This window comes from Bufo bufo, chromosome 6 (genome assembly GCF_905171765.1).
Source record: "Bufo bufo chromosome 6, aBufBuf1.1, whole genome shotgun sequence".
NCBI lineage: Eukaryota > Metazoa > Chordata > Amphibia > Anura > Bufonidae > Bufo > Bufo bufo.
Window position 1 is genome coordinate 303,866,697 of NC_053394.1, and position 15,948 is coordinate 303,882,644.

The 15,948-nt window shown below is 45.9% G+C and overlaps 1 protein-coding gene across 4 annotated transcripts in view; it reads left to right on the forward strand.

Annotated features, from left to right (window-relative positions):
- Positions 1-15,948, forward strand: part of CACNB1 (calcium voltage-gated channel auxiliary subunit beta 1) — a 127,667-nt gene that overhangs the window by 30,795 nt on the left and 80,924 nt on the right. Inside the window, exon 1 of one of the 4 annotated variants that reach the window (XM_040437081.1) lies at positions 6,884-6,980. The exons of 1 other annotated variant lie outside the window; for it this stretch is intronic. In XM_040437081.1, the coding sequence (XP_040293015.1) occupies positions 6,906-6,980 (75 nt within the window). In that variant the 5' untranslated portion in view covers positions 6,884-6,905. Of the gene's footprint in view, positions 1-6,883; positions 6,981-7,301; positions 7,405-13,134; positions 13,139-15,948 lie in introns of those variants that run through there. 2 more of the 4 variants (XM_040437084.1, XM_040437083.1) reach the window with 2 other exon arrangements.

The window sequence follows — 15,948 nt, forward strand, 5'->3', positions numbered from 1 at the left end:
TCGCTTGGTTCTTGTTGTGTCAGAGCCTGGAACCACCAGTGTCTCTTCTAGCACTCTTTTGGGGCAGTTCAACCCTGTTTACAATCTAAATACATAAACATTTGCATATATATTTTTGAACTTGGTAAACTTCTTGGTAAGTCTAAGCTTGAGATGCCAGTAAGTCATATAAGGGGTGTCCACTGAGGTAGGAAGACAAATAGTCTCCTGGTGTTTACACCAACAAAACTCCCTACCTGAACCAGACATGCCTAGTGCTTGACACCATCAAGGCCCTATCATGCATTCTCCATGAGCTTAAAGTTTCTGCTTGAGAACCCAAGTGAGTAGTCAGTCAAAAACCAATCCAGCAAATATATTTTACCCCTGACAAAAGAAAGCCAAGGGTGTCTTACAGCCGTCATAGACGTTAGATTATTGGCAAATCTCATTGAATGGCTGTTTCACTGTACGGTATCAATAATTAGGGCCTCATGCACACCTCTGTTATCCATCCACAAAAAATGTATCAGTGAAACACATTCCTTTTTTTGCACTCCCATCAATAGAAATGACTATTCTCATCTTCAGAAATGTCAACAATAGGACCAGGGGTGAATTTCTCAGATCAGGCACCCGGATCTGTGAAGAAAACGATGTGTGGATAGCTCTATTGACTTGTGTGGGTCAGTGTGCTATGGGATTTAAGAACGGATAGTAGGCTGAAGAAAAATGTGTGTATGACAACTAAGAATGGAAAATGTTTGTGAAGTGAAGGCCATGATGACGTGGTCATAGTCCATGGCAGCTTTAATCCACTGAATCGTGAGCAATGGGTTAAAAATAGTGTTGAGCGAGCATGCTCGGCCAAATACCAGTTCGGCTCGAGCATCACTATGCTCGGCACATGGCGGTACTCAGCCGAGTACCGCATGTGCTCGAGCGCAATGCTCGAGTCTCCTTTACGCACGTTTCGCGTCTGCTAAGCAGCCAATAGACGTGAGGGTAAGTACTGCCCTCAATGTAATGCCAGTAGCCATGTTAGCTACTGGCATTACAGTGATTGGCTGGCCGGAACTATATATATAGCACCCGATGACGCGTGTTCGGCTCATTCTAAGTCAGGGAGAGCTGAGCATAGGAAGGGACAGACAGTGTAGGGAGTGTAATTGAATATTATTTCTGTACAAAAACGTTTCAGAGACCCAAAAGTCCTTGTAAGGACTATTGTATGTGACAGCAGCAATATATGTTTGTAGCGCAATCTGCGCTAAATTGCTCAGTGTTAGGGGGAACTGTGCATAGGAAGGGACAGACAGTGTAGGGAGTGTAATAGGAAAATTTTGATACAAAAAACTTTTCAGAGACCTAAAAGTCGTTTTAAGGACTATTGTATATGACAGCAGCAATATATATTTTTAGCGCATCCTGCGCAAAATACTGTGTAATAGGCTGCTGCGGACAGTTAAATTATTCGCGCCACATCTCCTGTTTAAAGTGTGCACATCCCTAAAATATCAGTGACATCCAGTACACTTTTTCTGTAGATGGTGTCCCCTGCGGACAGTTAAATTATCTGCGCCACATCTCCTGTTTAAAGTGTGCGCATCCCTAAAATCAATTACATCCAGTGCAGTTTTTCCGTAGACGGTGTCCGCTGTGGACAGTTAAATTATCGGCGCCACATCTCCTGTTTAAAGTGCGCACATCCCTAAAATATCAGTGACATCCAGTACACTTTTTCCGAAGACACTGAGAACTGTGACATTACCTGTGGTACCTGTCCTGTATAACTTTTCCTCATCACAAATACCTTTGTAAACAGTGCCTGCTGCCAGAACACAAGAAAAACAATCATCCAAGATACCTAACTTCGTGTCCCAGTTTGCAGGGCGGCGCAGGACACCACTCTTGAAGTCAGACCAGTGTGACCAGGTGATCGGTTGGATTGCAGCAGATAATGCTTCCAGTCGGTTAAGCACCACCCTGTCTTCCACCAAGTCCAGTCTCAGTAGCCAAGAGTCTGGTCAACACAATCCTCACCCTGATCCTCCTTCCTCCCATCATATACAGTCTGGCCAAACAAGTGATCGCACACTTGGATATTCCGAGGACCTCTTTTCATCGCCATTACTTTGATGGCCCTCTCGCCAAGCATGCCCTGATTCCCAACCCGTTGAACATCCACAGTCACAAGAACATGACGGTGGGGAACGGCAATTAGTGTTTAATGAGGTGGATGAAGAGGATAAAACACAGTTGAATCACTGAGGTTGTGTTTAGGTCAACAAATCAGGAGGATGATCAGAGTGAGGAAGTGGAAGAGGAGGTGGTGGACGATGAGGTCACTGACCCAACCTGGGAAGGTGGAAAGTCGAGCGAGGACAGCAGTACAGAGGGGGAGAGATCTGCAGCACCGCAACATGCTGGAAGAGGCAGTGGGGTGGCAAAAGGGAGAAGGCGGGCCCCACCACACAGACCCGCAACTGTTCCACGGAGCAACCCCTTGCGGAAATCTCCCTTGCCAAGGGGTAGATGTTCCGCAGTATGGCGCTTTTTTGAGGAAAGTGCAGACAACAAAAGAATAGTAGTTTGCAACCTGTGCCATATGAAAATGAGCCGGGGCGTGAACACTAGCAACCTCACCACTACCAGCATGACCTGCCACATGGCATCCAAGCACCGTAATAAGTGGGACGAATGCCTGGGTCCACAATCTGTGTTTGCGGGTCACACCACTGCCTCCTCTTCCCCTGTGTTACATGCTGGCCAATCCCCTGTCGAAGGCGCAGGCCCGGATGCATTCCGCCCTGCACCTGGACTTTCGCAAGCACCATCAATGACCACATCCACTTCCGTGTCCCAGCGCAGCGTACAAATGTCCTTACCCCAGGCATTTGAACGCAAGCGCAAATACCCAGCCACCCACCCACAGGCCATAGCACTAAATGCGCAACTTTCTAAATTACTGGCCCTGGAAATGTTGCCATTTATGCTTGTGGACACTGAGGCCTTCCGCAGCCTGATGTCGGCAGCCGTCCCTCGTTACGCAGTCCCCAGCCACCACTATTTTTCACGGTGTGCCACGCCCGCCTTACACCAACATAACATAACACGTGCCCTGACCAACGCAGTTACTGGGAAGGTCCACTTAACCACTGACACATGGACAAGTGCATTCGGCCAGGGACGCTACATTTCCCTGACAGCACAGTGGGTGAATGTTGTGGAGGCCGGGAGTGAGTCGTACCCTCTGATGGCACGGGTGCTACCGACGTCAAAGATTGCAGGCCCTACGTCGATCAGGGGTTCCGCCAGCACCCAGGTTAGTGGCTCCAACCCCCACTTCTCCTCCTCCACCTCCTCCACTTCCACCTCCGAATTATCCACGTGCAGCACCAGTCAGCCATCAGTCAGTAGCTGGAAGCAGTGTAGCACTGCAGTGGGGAAGCGGCAACAGGCCGCTCTGAAGCTGGTATGCTTAGGCGACAAACAGTACACCACCGCAGAGCTGTGGCAGGGGATAAGAGACCAGACTGAGCTGTGGCTTACGCCACTCTACCTAGAACCAGGCATGGTTGTGTCTGATAATGGCTGTAACTTGGTGGTGGCTTTGGAGCTCGCCAAGCTCAGACACATCCCATGCCTAGCCCATGTGTTCAACCTAGTGGTTCAGCGGTTTCTCAAAACCTACCCCAATTTGCCTGAGCTACTGGTGAAGGTGCGCCGCGTGTGTGAACATTTCCGAAAGTCACCGAAAGCTTCAGCCGGTCTGTCAACGCTGCAGCAGTGCTTGGATTCGCATGTTGGCCAGGCTTTGTGAGCAGCAGAGGGCAGTAGTGGAATACCAGCTGCAACATGGTTGTCGCCTTTCCAGTCTGCTTCCGCTATTCACAAGCGAGGAGTGGGCATGGATGTCTGACCTCTGTGAGGTTTTAAGAAACTTTGAGGAATCAACACAGATCGTGAGCGGCGATAACGTTATTATCAGCGTAAGCATTCCACTTCTGTGTCTACTAAAACGCTCCCTGCTCACAATCAATGACGACACTTTGCATGTGGAAGAGGTGGAAATGGGGGAAGACATTACACAGGGTGATAGCCATACCACCCTCAGTTCGTCTTCTCATCGCAAATTGGACGATTAAGAGGAGGAGGAGCAGGAGAATGTTGCCTCCGCCACAGAGGGTAGTACCCATGGAAGTTTAATTCCATCTGTTCTGCGTGGGTGGGCAGAAAAGGAGGAAGAGGATGAGGAGATTGAGAGTGATCCTCCTGATGACAACAGCGAAGTCTTGCCTGTTGGTACTCTGGCACACATGGCTGACTTCATGTTAGGCTGCCTTTCCCGCGACCCGCGTGTTATACGCATTTTAGACAACACGGATTACTGATTGTTCACCCTTCTCGACCCCCGCTACAAAGAGAATGTCTCATCTCTCATTCCTCTGGTGGAGATGACAAGCAAAACAGTGCAATATCAGAAGATCCTTGTTGAAAAAATGCTCCAAAAATTTGCATCTGACAACGCTGGCTGCAGAGTCCGTAGTTCCTTGGCCAACAGAGGAGGGGATACATGGTGGAACACACAGCAGTTCCAACAGAGGCAGGGCAACACTCTCCAAAGCCTGGGACAGTTTCATGACACCCCGCCAGCACCTTCACCTTTATGCGCGACCTAGTGTCACAAGAAGGGAAAAATTTTGGAAGATGGTGAAGAAGTACATAGCAGACCGTGTCAGCGTCCTCCATGATCCCTCAGTGCCTTACAACTACTGGGTGTCCAAGCTGGACACGTGGCACGAACTGACGCTCTAAGCTTTGGAGGTGCTGGCCTGCCCTGCTGCCAGCGTTTTGTCTAAGCGGGTATTTAGTGCTGCTGGTGGCATTATAACAGATAAGCGTATCCGCCTATCAACTGAAAATGCTGACAGGTTGACTCTTATAAAAATGAACAAGGCCTGGATTGACCATGACTTCCCAACTCCACCAGAGGAAAGCGGCTGAACATAAAGGCACTTTAAATGTGTTGTTTGTAATGTACTAAATACACTGTATTCCACCACAAACAAGGGTATATGGTTGAATCTTCCTTTTTTCATCTCCTCCTCTTCCATCATATAAACATGCTTATTCGTCACATATAATGCCCTTCGCATATAATGTTTTACAGGGTCAGCTTACATACAGGCCTTCGCATATAATTTTTTAGAGGGTCAGCTCAGCTGTAGGCCCTCACATAATTTTTTAGAGGGTCAGCTCAGCTGCAGGCCCTCACATAATTTTTTAGAGGGTCAGCTCAGCTGCAGGCCCTCACATATAATTTTTTAGAGGGTCAGCTCACCAGCAGGCCTTCACCTACAATCTTTTACTGCGTCAGCTCACCAGCTGGCCCGCACATAAAATCTTTTACAGGGTCAGCTCACCAACAGGCCCGCATCTCAAATCTTTTACAGGGTCATCTCATCAGCAGGCCATCGCATATAATGTTTTACAGGGTCAGCTCACCAGCAGGCCCTCGCATATAATTTTTTACAGGGTCAGCTCACCAGCAGGCCTTCACCTACAATCTTTTACAGGGTCAGCTCACCTGCAGGCCCGCACCTAAAATATTTTACAGGGTCACCTCACCTGCAGGCCCTCACCTAATTATACCTAATAGGTAATTTGCGCGCATGCTGCCTTGCTTGGATGTGGTAGCCGTAGCTGTTTCTCAGGCTCCCTCTCCAAAATCTAACCATGATTCCCCTGTTACCCATGGTCTACATGGTTTGGGCTGAAAATAACATCGAAAGTTCATAGGGCAGACATCCGAATGGATCGTCGCCAGGTTATCTAGAGTCACCAAAGCGGCAGCAGGCCCTCGACCATAATGTTTTAGATGGTCAGATCAGCAGGCCCTTGCTCCAAATGTTTTTGAGGGTCACCAGCAGGCCATCTATTATAATTTTTCAAGGCTGTGTATGATGCCCTTCTTTATGTGCAACAAAGGGTGTATTGGAGTGCCGGTTCCTTGTAATTTTTGGCAGCCCTTTCACTTAGTGCATAGGCTTTATGAGTGTAGGAGTCCCACTACCTGAACAATTGTACCACAATGTGAATGAGGCCCTCCATTATGTGATATACAGGTTGTATCGGAGTGCCTCTTCCTTGTAATTTTTGGCAGCACTTGCACTTTATATACAAGTACATATACGGGAAAGAATGTTTCCTATAAATTTTTCCTTGGAAATCGATTTTTTTTCTTCCGTTTTGTGCGTATTATTGTCAGTCTGTAAAAGTGGCGTACTACTCGGACAACATCGTTCCCAGCAGCGACCTGCAAGTACAAGATGCATCCAGACATCCTCCCCATGCTGTCCCAGAACCATTTCGGTGGTGTTTCCATAAATTTCTGACATTTTCCTATGAACCAGGCACCCTCCCCTCTTCAGAGCAGGGGGTACTTGGTTTAATGCTCGGGTTCTACCATTGACTTCCATTATACTAGATATGTTTGGCCCGAGCACCCAAACACTACGGTGCTCGATCAACACTAGTTAAAGAGTTGCAGTTTTTGTGTGTTTGGGTACTACGTGGGGTACACTTAGGTCTGTCAGGATGGAGGTTGGAGACAGGAGGCTAGGTGTGGAATATTATTGCATATGAGAGCTATCATGTGACGTGTCAAAGTCAGTCAGATAGTGAGGTCTTCTACATGAAGTATCTGCACAGTGCTAGGTATCCATAGCTCCTCTGCACCAACTCCCTACCAGTGCCTCCTGGATCAGCCATATCCCTTTATAGCTTGTAAGCCCCCTCGCTCGTTTGCGTTTCTCAATGTCCCCCAAACACTGCTAAATATACCCTGTCAGGTTGCAAAGGCTGCAGGATTTCTGTAACCTGAGCCTGAGGCTCTGAGAGACCTCTCCGAGGAGAGGGGCAGAATGTCTGCTCCAGACCCTCTCATCGGGGCTGCCTCCATCATGGACCCTACACCTAAAGTCCCCCGTCCTCTCGTGGTGAGACCTCCATATCTCAGTGGCTTGCATCGATATTCTTATTTGTGTCTTTCTTGTCTAGATACCTTCTGTCTGTGTATAATCTTCTAGCATTTGTCTCTCTTGTCCCCAGAGGTCTCATTTACTTGTGCTCATAGTCATCTATCCCTCCCTTTCTGTTCCCTTCCCCAGCTCCCTCGCATCGTCTGGATGTGTATGCTTAGGGCATGGGGGAGTACTCCTCTTCTGGGTGTGTAGGTGCTTTCTGGGGTTATATTTAGGATTTCCTTATTTATACCCACTCTGCCTGTGCTCTGTTATAAATGGGGGTGTAACAGAAGGCTGGGATTGCAGATTTAACTATAGGAAACAAATAATTTTTTTTTTTCTTTTTTAACCGGTGCATTGCCCATACATTGAGATGTCTATAGATGATAACGATACAGTATGTATGAATAACTTATTATGCTTTAATGAGGGTTAGTTTGTGGAAGATGCAGGGTGAAAGGTTATTGTTTTCTGTTGTCTGCCGCGCCGTTGCAGGGCTTGTTACCTGGATAAGCGTTGTACAGAGCAGCCATATCACACAAGGCATTGGGTTTATCCAGATGAGGCATGGACAGAGCTGTGATATGGTGTGGGAGTGGCGGTGTCAGGCTGCTTAGAAACGCTGCTCTGTGTAGGATTATAGGTTATATATTCTGTAAGTAGTGTTTTTTTCTGCTCCTGCAATATTCAGTGATAATTTTTGGGTACAATTCAGGATAGTGATTTCTATCTTGAGCTTCCCATTACTTATCTTGCAGCTTCTGCCATCCTACAAAAACCATTGTCTTGTAGTACCCATAGACAGACAGATATCTAAAAATAAATATGAAATGGTGGTGATTATTTGACACAGAGATGCAGTGTCCATGTATTAAGGTGATAACTTCCCTGGATGACAGCTAACAGCATTTTGAAAGATGTATGTCAATCCCTATATATTCCATTTCTGTTGGAGAGAGGTGTCTTTTCACCTTTTGTGTTAGGCAGGAAAAAATACTAAAAACAGCCCTAATTGTACAAAGATTCTCCATGATGGTGAAAAATATGGTTTTGCAGTGTTTTGGAGATCACGCATCATATGCTTACACTGACCAGTTATCAGTCCATTTGTTGCTCTGGTCTAGGTGAACGTCTATGAAGGACTACGGACACCTTAAGCTAAAGAGTTAGTTTATCATGTACTTGTCTTATTATACTGTAGGGTTGGTAGAGAATGCCTACAGCATTGTCGCAACACATTCCACCTGCATTTGGTTTAAAAAACCTTGAAATAAATCTATTTTTGCCTAATTAAATATGCAAATACAAAACGCTGGAGGCAAACTTCTTGTGGGTTGAGATATATGCTGCTGTTTGTAGGATCCTTGCACTAGACAATTGCTTTATTTGTCCCTGTGTCTGCCAAACCAAAGGCAAACATACACATTTTAAGGGGTATTCTGGTTGTTTGAAGTTTTCCCCTATCCATAGGTTAGGGGATAACTATTAGATCGTGGGGGTACTACTGTTGGGACCCCCCACCGATCACGAGAACGGGGACCCTGTACCCTCTGCAGCTCCCTTGAAATGAATGGAGCGGCCAGTCGGGCATGCGTGCTGCCACTCCATTCATTTCTATGCGAATTCGGGAGATAGCCAAGTACTGTACTCGGCTATCTCCAGAACTCCCACAGAAATGAATCGAGTGACCACACACATGTGAATGCTCTGTTCATTTCAGGGAGACTGCAGTGGGTATTGGGTCCCCAGTTCTCGTGATGGGTGGGGGACCCAGAGCTAGGACCTCCACTGATCTAATTGTTATCCCATATCCTGTGCATAGGGGATAACTTCAAATAATTGGAATACCCCTTTAATGTCTGCCAAAACTGTTGAATTTGGTAGGATTGGCCAACCATCTAATATGTCTGTGAAGGTTCTCATTTATCCAGGTCATGGTATATCTGTAAAGAATAAATCAAGGCAACTGGACTTACTGTAGATTTCTTGAAAACGTTCCACTCGTTCTTCCAACGAGCTTTCTCAATTCTGAGTGACTGTACAATAATTCTCTGGGAATAAATATGTAACTGAATCAACATCTAGTAATTATACCCAGCATGGGGTCAGAGGTCATTATACCCAGCATGGGGTCAAAGGTGTTGATCCATTATCCTAATTGGAGTCAGTAGGTGATAATGACCTCCCAGAAAAAGGTGTCAAGACAGCATTGTATGTGGGGGGTTAGACATCTATTGTCTGCCACATACAATGCTGTCTTGACACCTTTTTCTGGGAGGTCATTATCACCTACTGACTCCAATTAGGATAATGGGATCAACACCTTTGACCCCATGCTGGGTATAATGACCTCTGACCCCATGCTGGGTATAATTACCAGATGTTGATTCAGTTACATATTTATTCCCAGAGAATTCTTGTACAGTCACTCAGAATTGAGAAAGCTCGTTGGAAGAACAAGTGAAACGTTTTCAAGAAATCTACAGTAAGTCCAGTTGCCTTGATTTATTCTTTACAGATAACCATCTAATATGCATGGTGAAGTTCAGACTCTCCTTGGTCTGCAGATATTGGGGGATAAGAAGCGTTGGAATATTCGAATGTCGCATGTCCAATCTATTATATGTCAGCTTGTCCGAGACCAGTATGCATGTGTATGGGGAGGTCGGGAAGAATAGCTGTCAGCTATCTAAAGTGTATGGCCAGAAAGAAATTAATGGGTGACCACAGCATTTCCTCCGTGTTAGTTTAGATAACCACAAGCACAATTAAATACGTCTTTCAGTGCATGATTCCTTTAAGTAATAAGACGTGAAGTCTCCAATGCTTTAAAAAGAAGCGTGCAGCATCATGCAGCTATCCCGTCCACTTTAAGGAAAGTGTTGATTTTACTGACAGATATCCTACAAATGCCAATTACATGGGTTGTGGATCTTGGACAGGATGTGCGGAAATTTTGTGCCATCCCTTCATAGACGTGGGAGTGAGCAGTCCACAAGGTCTGTTCATTAATACGGCACTTGTTATTACACATAATTGTACATGATTTCTATACTTGGTCTCCACTTCTCATTATTTAATTTATGACCTAAATATAATGTATATACTCAGGTTTAGTAATACTTGTGATTCAGATATATTATATGATTATACAGTCAGCATTCTTGTATTATATCTTTATTACCTTTATAATACGTTTTATTTTTTTATTAATCTGTTGCTAAGCAGGAACTGTCAACATTCAAACTAGCTGTTGATGGATCTTATTATTCTAAGTTATTTAACACATGAATGTCTGTCTGAGTGAAATGATTTGGGGTCGGTGCACATGGCAGTATGGGTTCATAATACAGACCCAAATGCACTGCATTTAGGAAATGTATTCTCCCTGTATCTTTGTGATATGGCATCCGATGAAACAGTACAGAATTGGCACCATATCGTACAACCATGTGCATGAGGACTCATACGGGGAGTATGTGAAATTAGCCTAAGTGGTTCTTCGGGACATAGATGGACACAGCGGCTGTACCTGATATTGCAATACCAATTAAAGGGATTCTGTCACCAGGATTTCACTTACTGAGCTGTTAACATGACCACATCAGTCTCCATGATTTATATTACAATATACTAGTATTACTGCCCTGTGTCTTGTAATTTGTCTATAAAATCGCTTTTATTAATATGCAAATTACCTAAATAAGGAGCCCAAGGGGTCCCTCTGTCCATTGGAGCACCGCCCCACTGCAAATTTATTCACTCCTCATTGCCAACCTCATATGCCTGGTGCGCCGTAATCTCGCACATGCGCTGTGGATAGACCTGTCAGCGCCCGCGCGGTGTCCTGCATTGGCCTCACAGAACACATTGCGCATGCGCTGACTGGTCTTTCCATGGCGCATGCGCGAGATTACGGCGCACCAGGCATATGAGGTTGGCGATGAGGAGTGAATAAATTAGCAGTGGGGCCGTGCTGGGCTCAAGGAGAAGGCGTGCGGCTGGGCTCCAACGGACAGAGGGACAGCCCCTTGGGCTCCTTATTTAGGTAATTTGCATATTAATAAAAGCGATTTATAGACAAATTACAAGACACAGGGCAGAAACACTAGTATATTGAAATATCTCGCGCATGCGCTGTGGATAGACCTGTCAGCGCCCGCACGGTGTCCTGCATTGGCCTCACAGAACACATTGCGCATGCGCTGACTGGTCTTTCCATGGCGCATGCGCGAGATTACGGCGCACCAAACATATGAGGTTGGCGATGAGGAGTGAATAAATTAGCAGTAGGGAGGTGCTGGGCTCGAGCAGAAGGGGTGCGGCTGGGCTCCAACGGACAGAGGGACAGCCCCTTGGGCTCCTTATTTAGGTAATTTGCATATTAATAAAAGCGATTTATAGACAAATTACAAGACACAGGGCAGTAATACTAGTATATTGAAATATAAATCGTGAAGACTGATGTGGTCATGTTAACAGCTCAGTAAGTAAAATTCTGGTGACAGAATCCCTTTAAACATTGACGGCATATACTTTTTAAACCTAAAAATTCACACAATGTATACAATATTGGTATTTCTTTCAAATTTATTTTTATTAATCAGCAAAATTGTACATTTGAATTGACAACATACATTATAATTCACAAATATCTCAAAATTGCAAATACAAATAAAGGTAATGCATCCGACACCTCTATGAGAGATGTTGGTATCATTCTCTCTGACATAGAGAGTGAGTCAGATAACTATCATTGAGTTTGGTTGTGCAGAACTTGATATAAACAAGCCAAAAACATATGTAAACACAGAAATAATAAATAAGAGATGTGACGAATATCGCACCTCGCTGCCGCCGGACGTCAAATACGTAGAGCCAGCGAGATACGGTATCGTCACTTGTTACCAAGGCGTGACGTTACGCCGTACCTGAGGAGCAGGTTAGGTCAGCTTGGTACAGTGTTCACAGACTCCTCCTGTCCACATGGGCACAGAGAGGCAACAATCTGAGGGAGCCTTTTCACTGCCCCAGTAAAACAGCGCTTCCTCGGCACGGAAAGACTGCCACCAGTGTCTTGTTTGATATAAGCCCGGTCCGCTAACGGGATTATATAGGGTAAGAAACCAACCCCCAGTAGCGTATTACTAGGCCGGAACATGGACGTGGGGATTCGTAATCGAGATACAAGACAGCACAAGATTAAATTACCGTATTTTCCGGCGTATAAGACGACCGGGCGTATAAGACGACCCCCAACTTTTCCATTTAAAATATAGGGTTTGGGCTATACTCGCTGTATAAGACTACCCCTAAATGCCCTCCCTGTCTTCAAGACGATCTTCTCCAGTCCAGGGAACTGACTGGGATCTGTGGATGGCACTGTTATGGGGAGGGGGATCAGTGGATGACACTGCTATGGGGAGGGGGATCAGTGGATGACACTGCTATGGGGGGATCTATGGATGACACTATATAGCATCTTATGCTATATGTGTCATCCACAGATCCACCCCATGACAGTGTCATCCACAGATCCCCCTCCCCATAACAGTGCCATCCACAGATCCCCCCTAAACAGTGCCATCCACAGATCCCCCTCCCCATAACAGTGCCATCCACAGATCCCCCTCCAAACAGTGGCATCCACAGATCCCCCCCTAAACAGTGCCATCCACAGATCCCCTCCATAACAGTGCCATCCACAGATCTCCCTCCCCATAACAGTGCCATCCACAGATCCCCCCCTAAACAGTGCCATCCACAGATCTCCCTCCCCATAACAGTGTCATCCACAGATCCCCCCCCATGACAGTGCCATCCACAGATCCCCCTCCCCATAACAGTGTCATCCACAGATCCTCCCATGACAGTGCCATCCACCGATCTCCCTCCCCATAACAGTGCCATCCACCGATTTCCCCCCCCCGCCATGACAGTGCCATCCACAGATCCCCCTCCCCGACGCTCACAGGAGTACATTCATTAACTGTAATCTGTAACTTTAACTTTAAATGAGCGCTCATCTCTTTACTAGGGTACCTTAATCTCAGCTCTGGTAATAGGCAGTGTGGGCGGCGCTCACTCACTGACGTCACGCGCCTGCGCCACCTAGTGGGAGGAGCAGGCACGTGACATCAGTGAGTGAGCGCCGCCCGCACTGCCTGTTAGCGGAGCTGAGAGTAAGGTACCCTAGTAAAGAGATGAGCGCTCATTTAAAGTTAAAGTTACAGATTACAGTTAATAAATGTACTCCTGTGAGCGGCGGGGCCCTGTATATTCTAACCCCCAGGCAAGCGTCCCCGTCACCATGGGAACGCCAGGGGGTTAGAATATACCATCGGATCTGAGTATACCCGGCGTATAAGACGACCCCCGACTTTTGAAAATAATTTTTTGTGTTAGAAAGTCGTCTTATACGCCGGAAAATACGGTATATATTTAATCGCCTTAAGGGCTCACTAGAATTAACACGATACACACAAATAATATATACAGTGCTCTGAGGTTACAAATAGAGATGATAGGGTACAACAGGGTTAAGCAGAACAAAAGTCAGTTTACCAGGTATATGAGTCCTTTGGGTTGTGATGAGTTTGTAGCTGTGGTCACATGGGAAGCAGTGATGTCAGCCGGTTGCAGGTCCCTCTAAACACATGGCACGATGTGACTTCCCTTCAGAGAAAGACCCACCCGCTTGCTGGCACAAGCCTTTTAACCTGTAGCTGGCCCCTCCCGGCCTCTGGGAGGGGTCCACCCCCCTCTCTTGGGCTGGCAGCACATGAGCCACAAAACCGATTAGGGCTCATGGTTCTGGGACCAATGGATCCGCCTGGGTTCTGGCTACCAGTAGAGTCCAAGCGTGGTACTGTTATTTGGTTTCAGTGGGGAGATATGTATATCTCCCCTCCCTGGCATCCCACCACAAAACTATGACCACGGGCCTGTTTATCGTGGCCACAGGGACACAAATATGCATCTGGTTTATGTCTGTGATGGACGGGCGATTCCATGATGTCTAAAAATGTTCATTGAACTGGGGAATGGCCTAGACCCCCTGCAGAGAGGTTTTTCCTGTTCTATTAGCTGGGTTTCTGGCTGGCTGAATGGAGGTGAGAAATTGTAAACAATGGTGGCCTGCTAGAGGTTCTCTGCCATTTGGCTCGGCTTTGAAGCAGGGCCCCCCTGTGTAGTTCACCACCTCTGCTATCTGACAGCTGATGGCTGGTGTGGGAACAAAATAATAATCCATGCGGCCAACAATTCTCCACTAGGTAGTTGTACTAATCTGTGGCAAGAACAGGGCTGATGCCCATATTGTGGTTCACTTTGACAGCTTCACTGTTTCATAAGTTACAAGGGGGGGTTTGTGTGTGCATAGATAGAGCTGTCTAGATAAGGATGTGGTATCTATGTTTCCAGGGTCCCCAAAGTTTCATATATTTCTGGTGATTCCTGTTTTCCCACCCTGCCAATTCTTCAAGGCGGCAAATGTGATCCACTTTATCAACCCATTGTTCTAATGTGGGGGATTCTTTACTAAGCCATTTAAGTGGAATCAATAGTCTTGCCGCTTGTAATAGATGGGTGGCTAGGTCATTCCTAGCTGGGCACCAGGTATCATAAGGGAGCCACAACAGGATTGACTCCGAAGTTAGTTGAGTATTTGCCGAGGTAATCAGATTAACCTCTTTCAAAACCTCTTCCCAGTAACCTGAAATCCTCGGGCAGAACCAAAAGATGTGACTCAGTGTGCCCTCCCTGTCCTTGCACCTCCAGCACAGATCCGATAAATGCAAGCCCAGTAGATACATTTGTTTAGGAGTATTATACTAGTGTGTCATCATCACTTTATATGAGTGTTCCTGAATTCTCACATACCTAGAAAAGCCAGTGAGAACACAGGGGACCAGCTGAGCCGGCAGAAGAGGGACCAGCTGAGTATGCAGAAGAGGAGATGGAGAACCGAGGATGTCTTGATCTCTAGTAGTTGCTCGTATCACTGACATAGTCCCTTTAAGAAGAGGGTTACATGTAGAGGCCGAGACTCCCAGTCCCCACAGGCCCGCAAGCTGCACTGGAGTTATATTTTGCAACTCTAGTTCAGTACCTAAGACTTTTATTTTTGGCATTTAATTGGAGCCATTGTTTTAGATTAACTTCTCTATAATATGACAGTGGATCAGGGAGACCTAAGCCTCCATGCTCCTTCCTCAACACAATACTGGTAATTCTTATGTGTCATGTACATTTCCATTTTACTTTCAAAACTTCTTGAGTTACAAAAATAATATAAAATCACTCTAGTTCTGCTAAGCCCTTGAAACTTTTTTCATCCATAGTTATGAATGTCATTACTGCCTCTTTTCCGTAAGCTGGTTTGTAGTTTAGGTTTAGTAGTCCTGTAAAGAGCCAATTTTCTTTATTAGCATCACATTTTCTACATAGAAAACCGTTTATTAATCACTGATGAGCTTTCGGAAGACATTTGTGATCTCACCCACTCACCAGAAAGAACAGGCTTCTTAAAGGAGCACCAAACATATAATCTGCGGCTCCTAAATGTATCAGTAATAAAAATTGCTGATCATTTCATAAACATATAAGACACATTCTGTGTGAAGTAAACTACTTACAGGTGCGGAAGACATTTTTTTATTGGGATCTCCTGCCAATGTAATATCTAGAGTGGCACTGGCAGGAGGGCCAAGAAACTAGCAGAAATTGCAGTTCTAATCTCATAGCTGGAGTAGGTTTAAATTTCTTGTATAGAGATTGCCAGAATATGCCTGCGCCTCTTATGGGCCTCATGGAGGTAAAACATGGCGGTCTTTGCATTGCTACTCCGTCATATGGAACTGTATGGATCTTGTGTGTGGCAGTGAAGGGTGACATATTATTTTTAGGTAAAAATTAGAACTTTCGTATAGCTGACATTAGA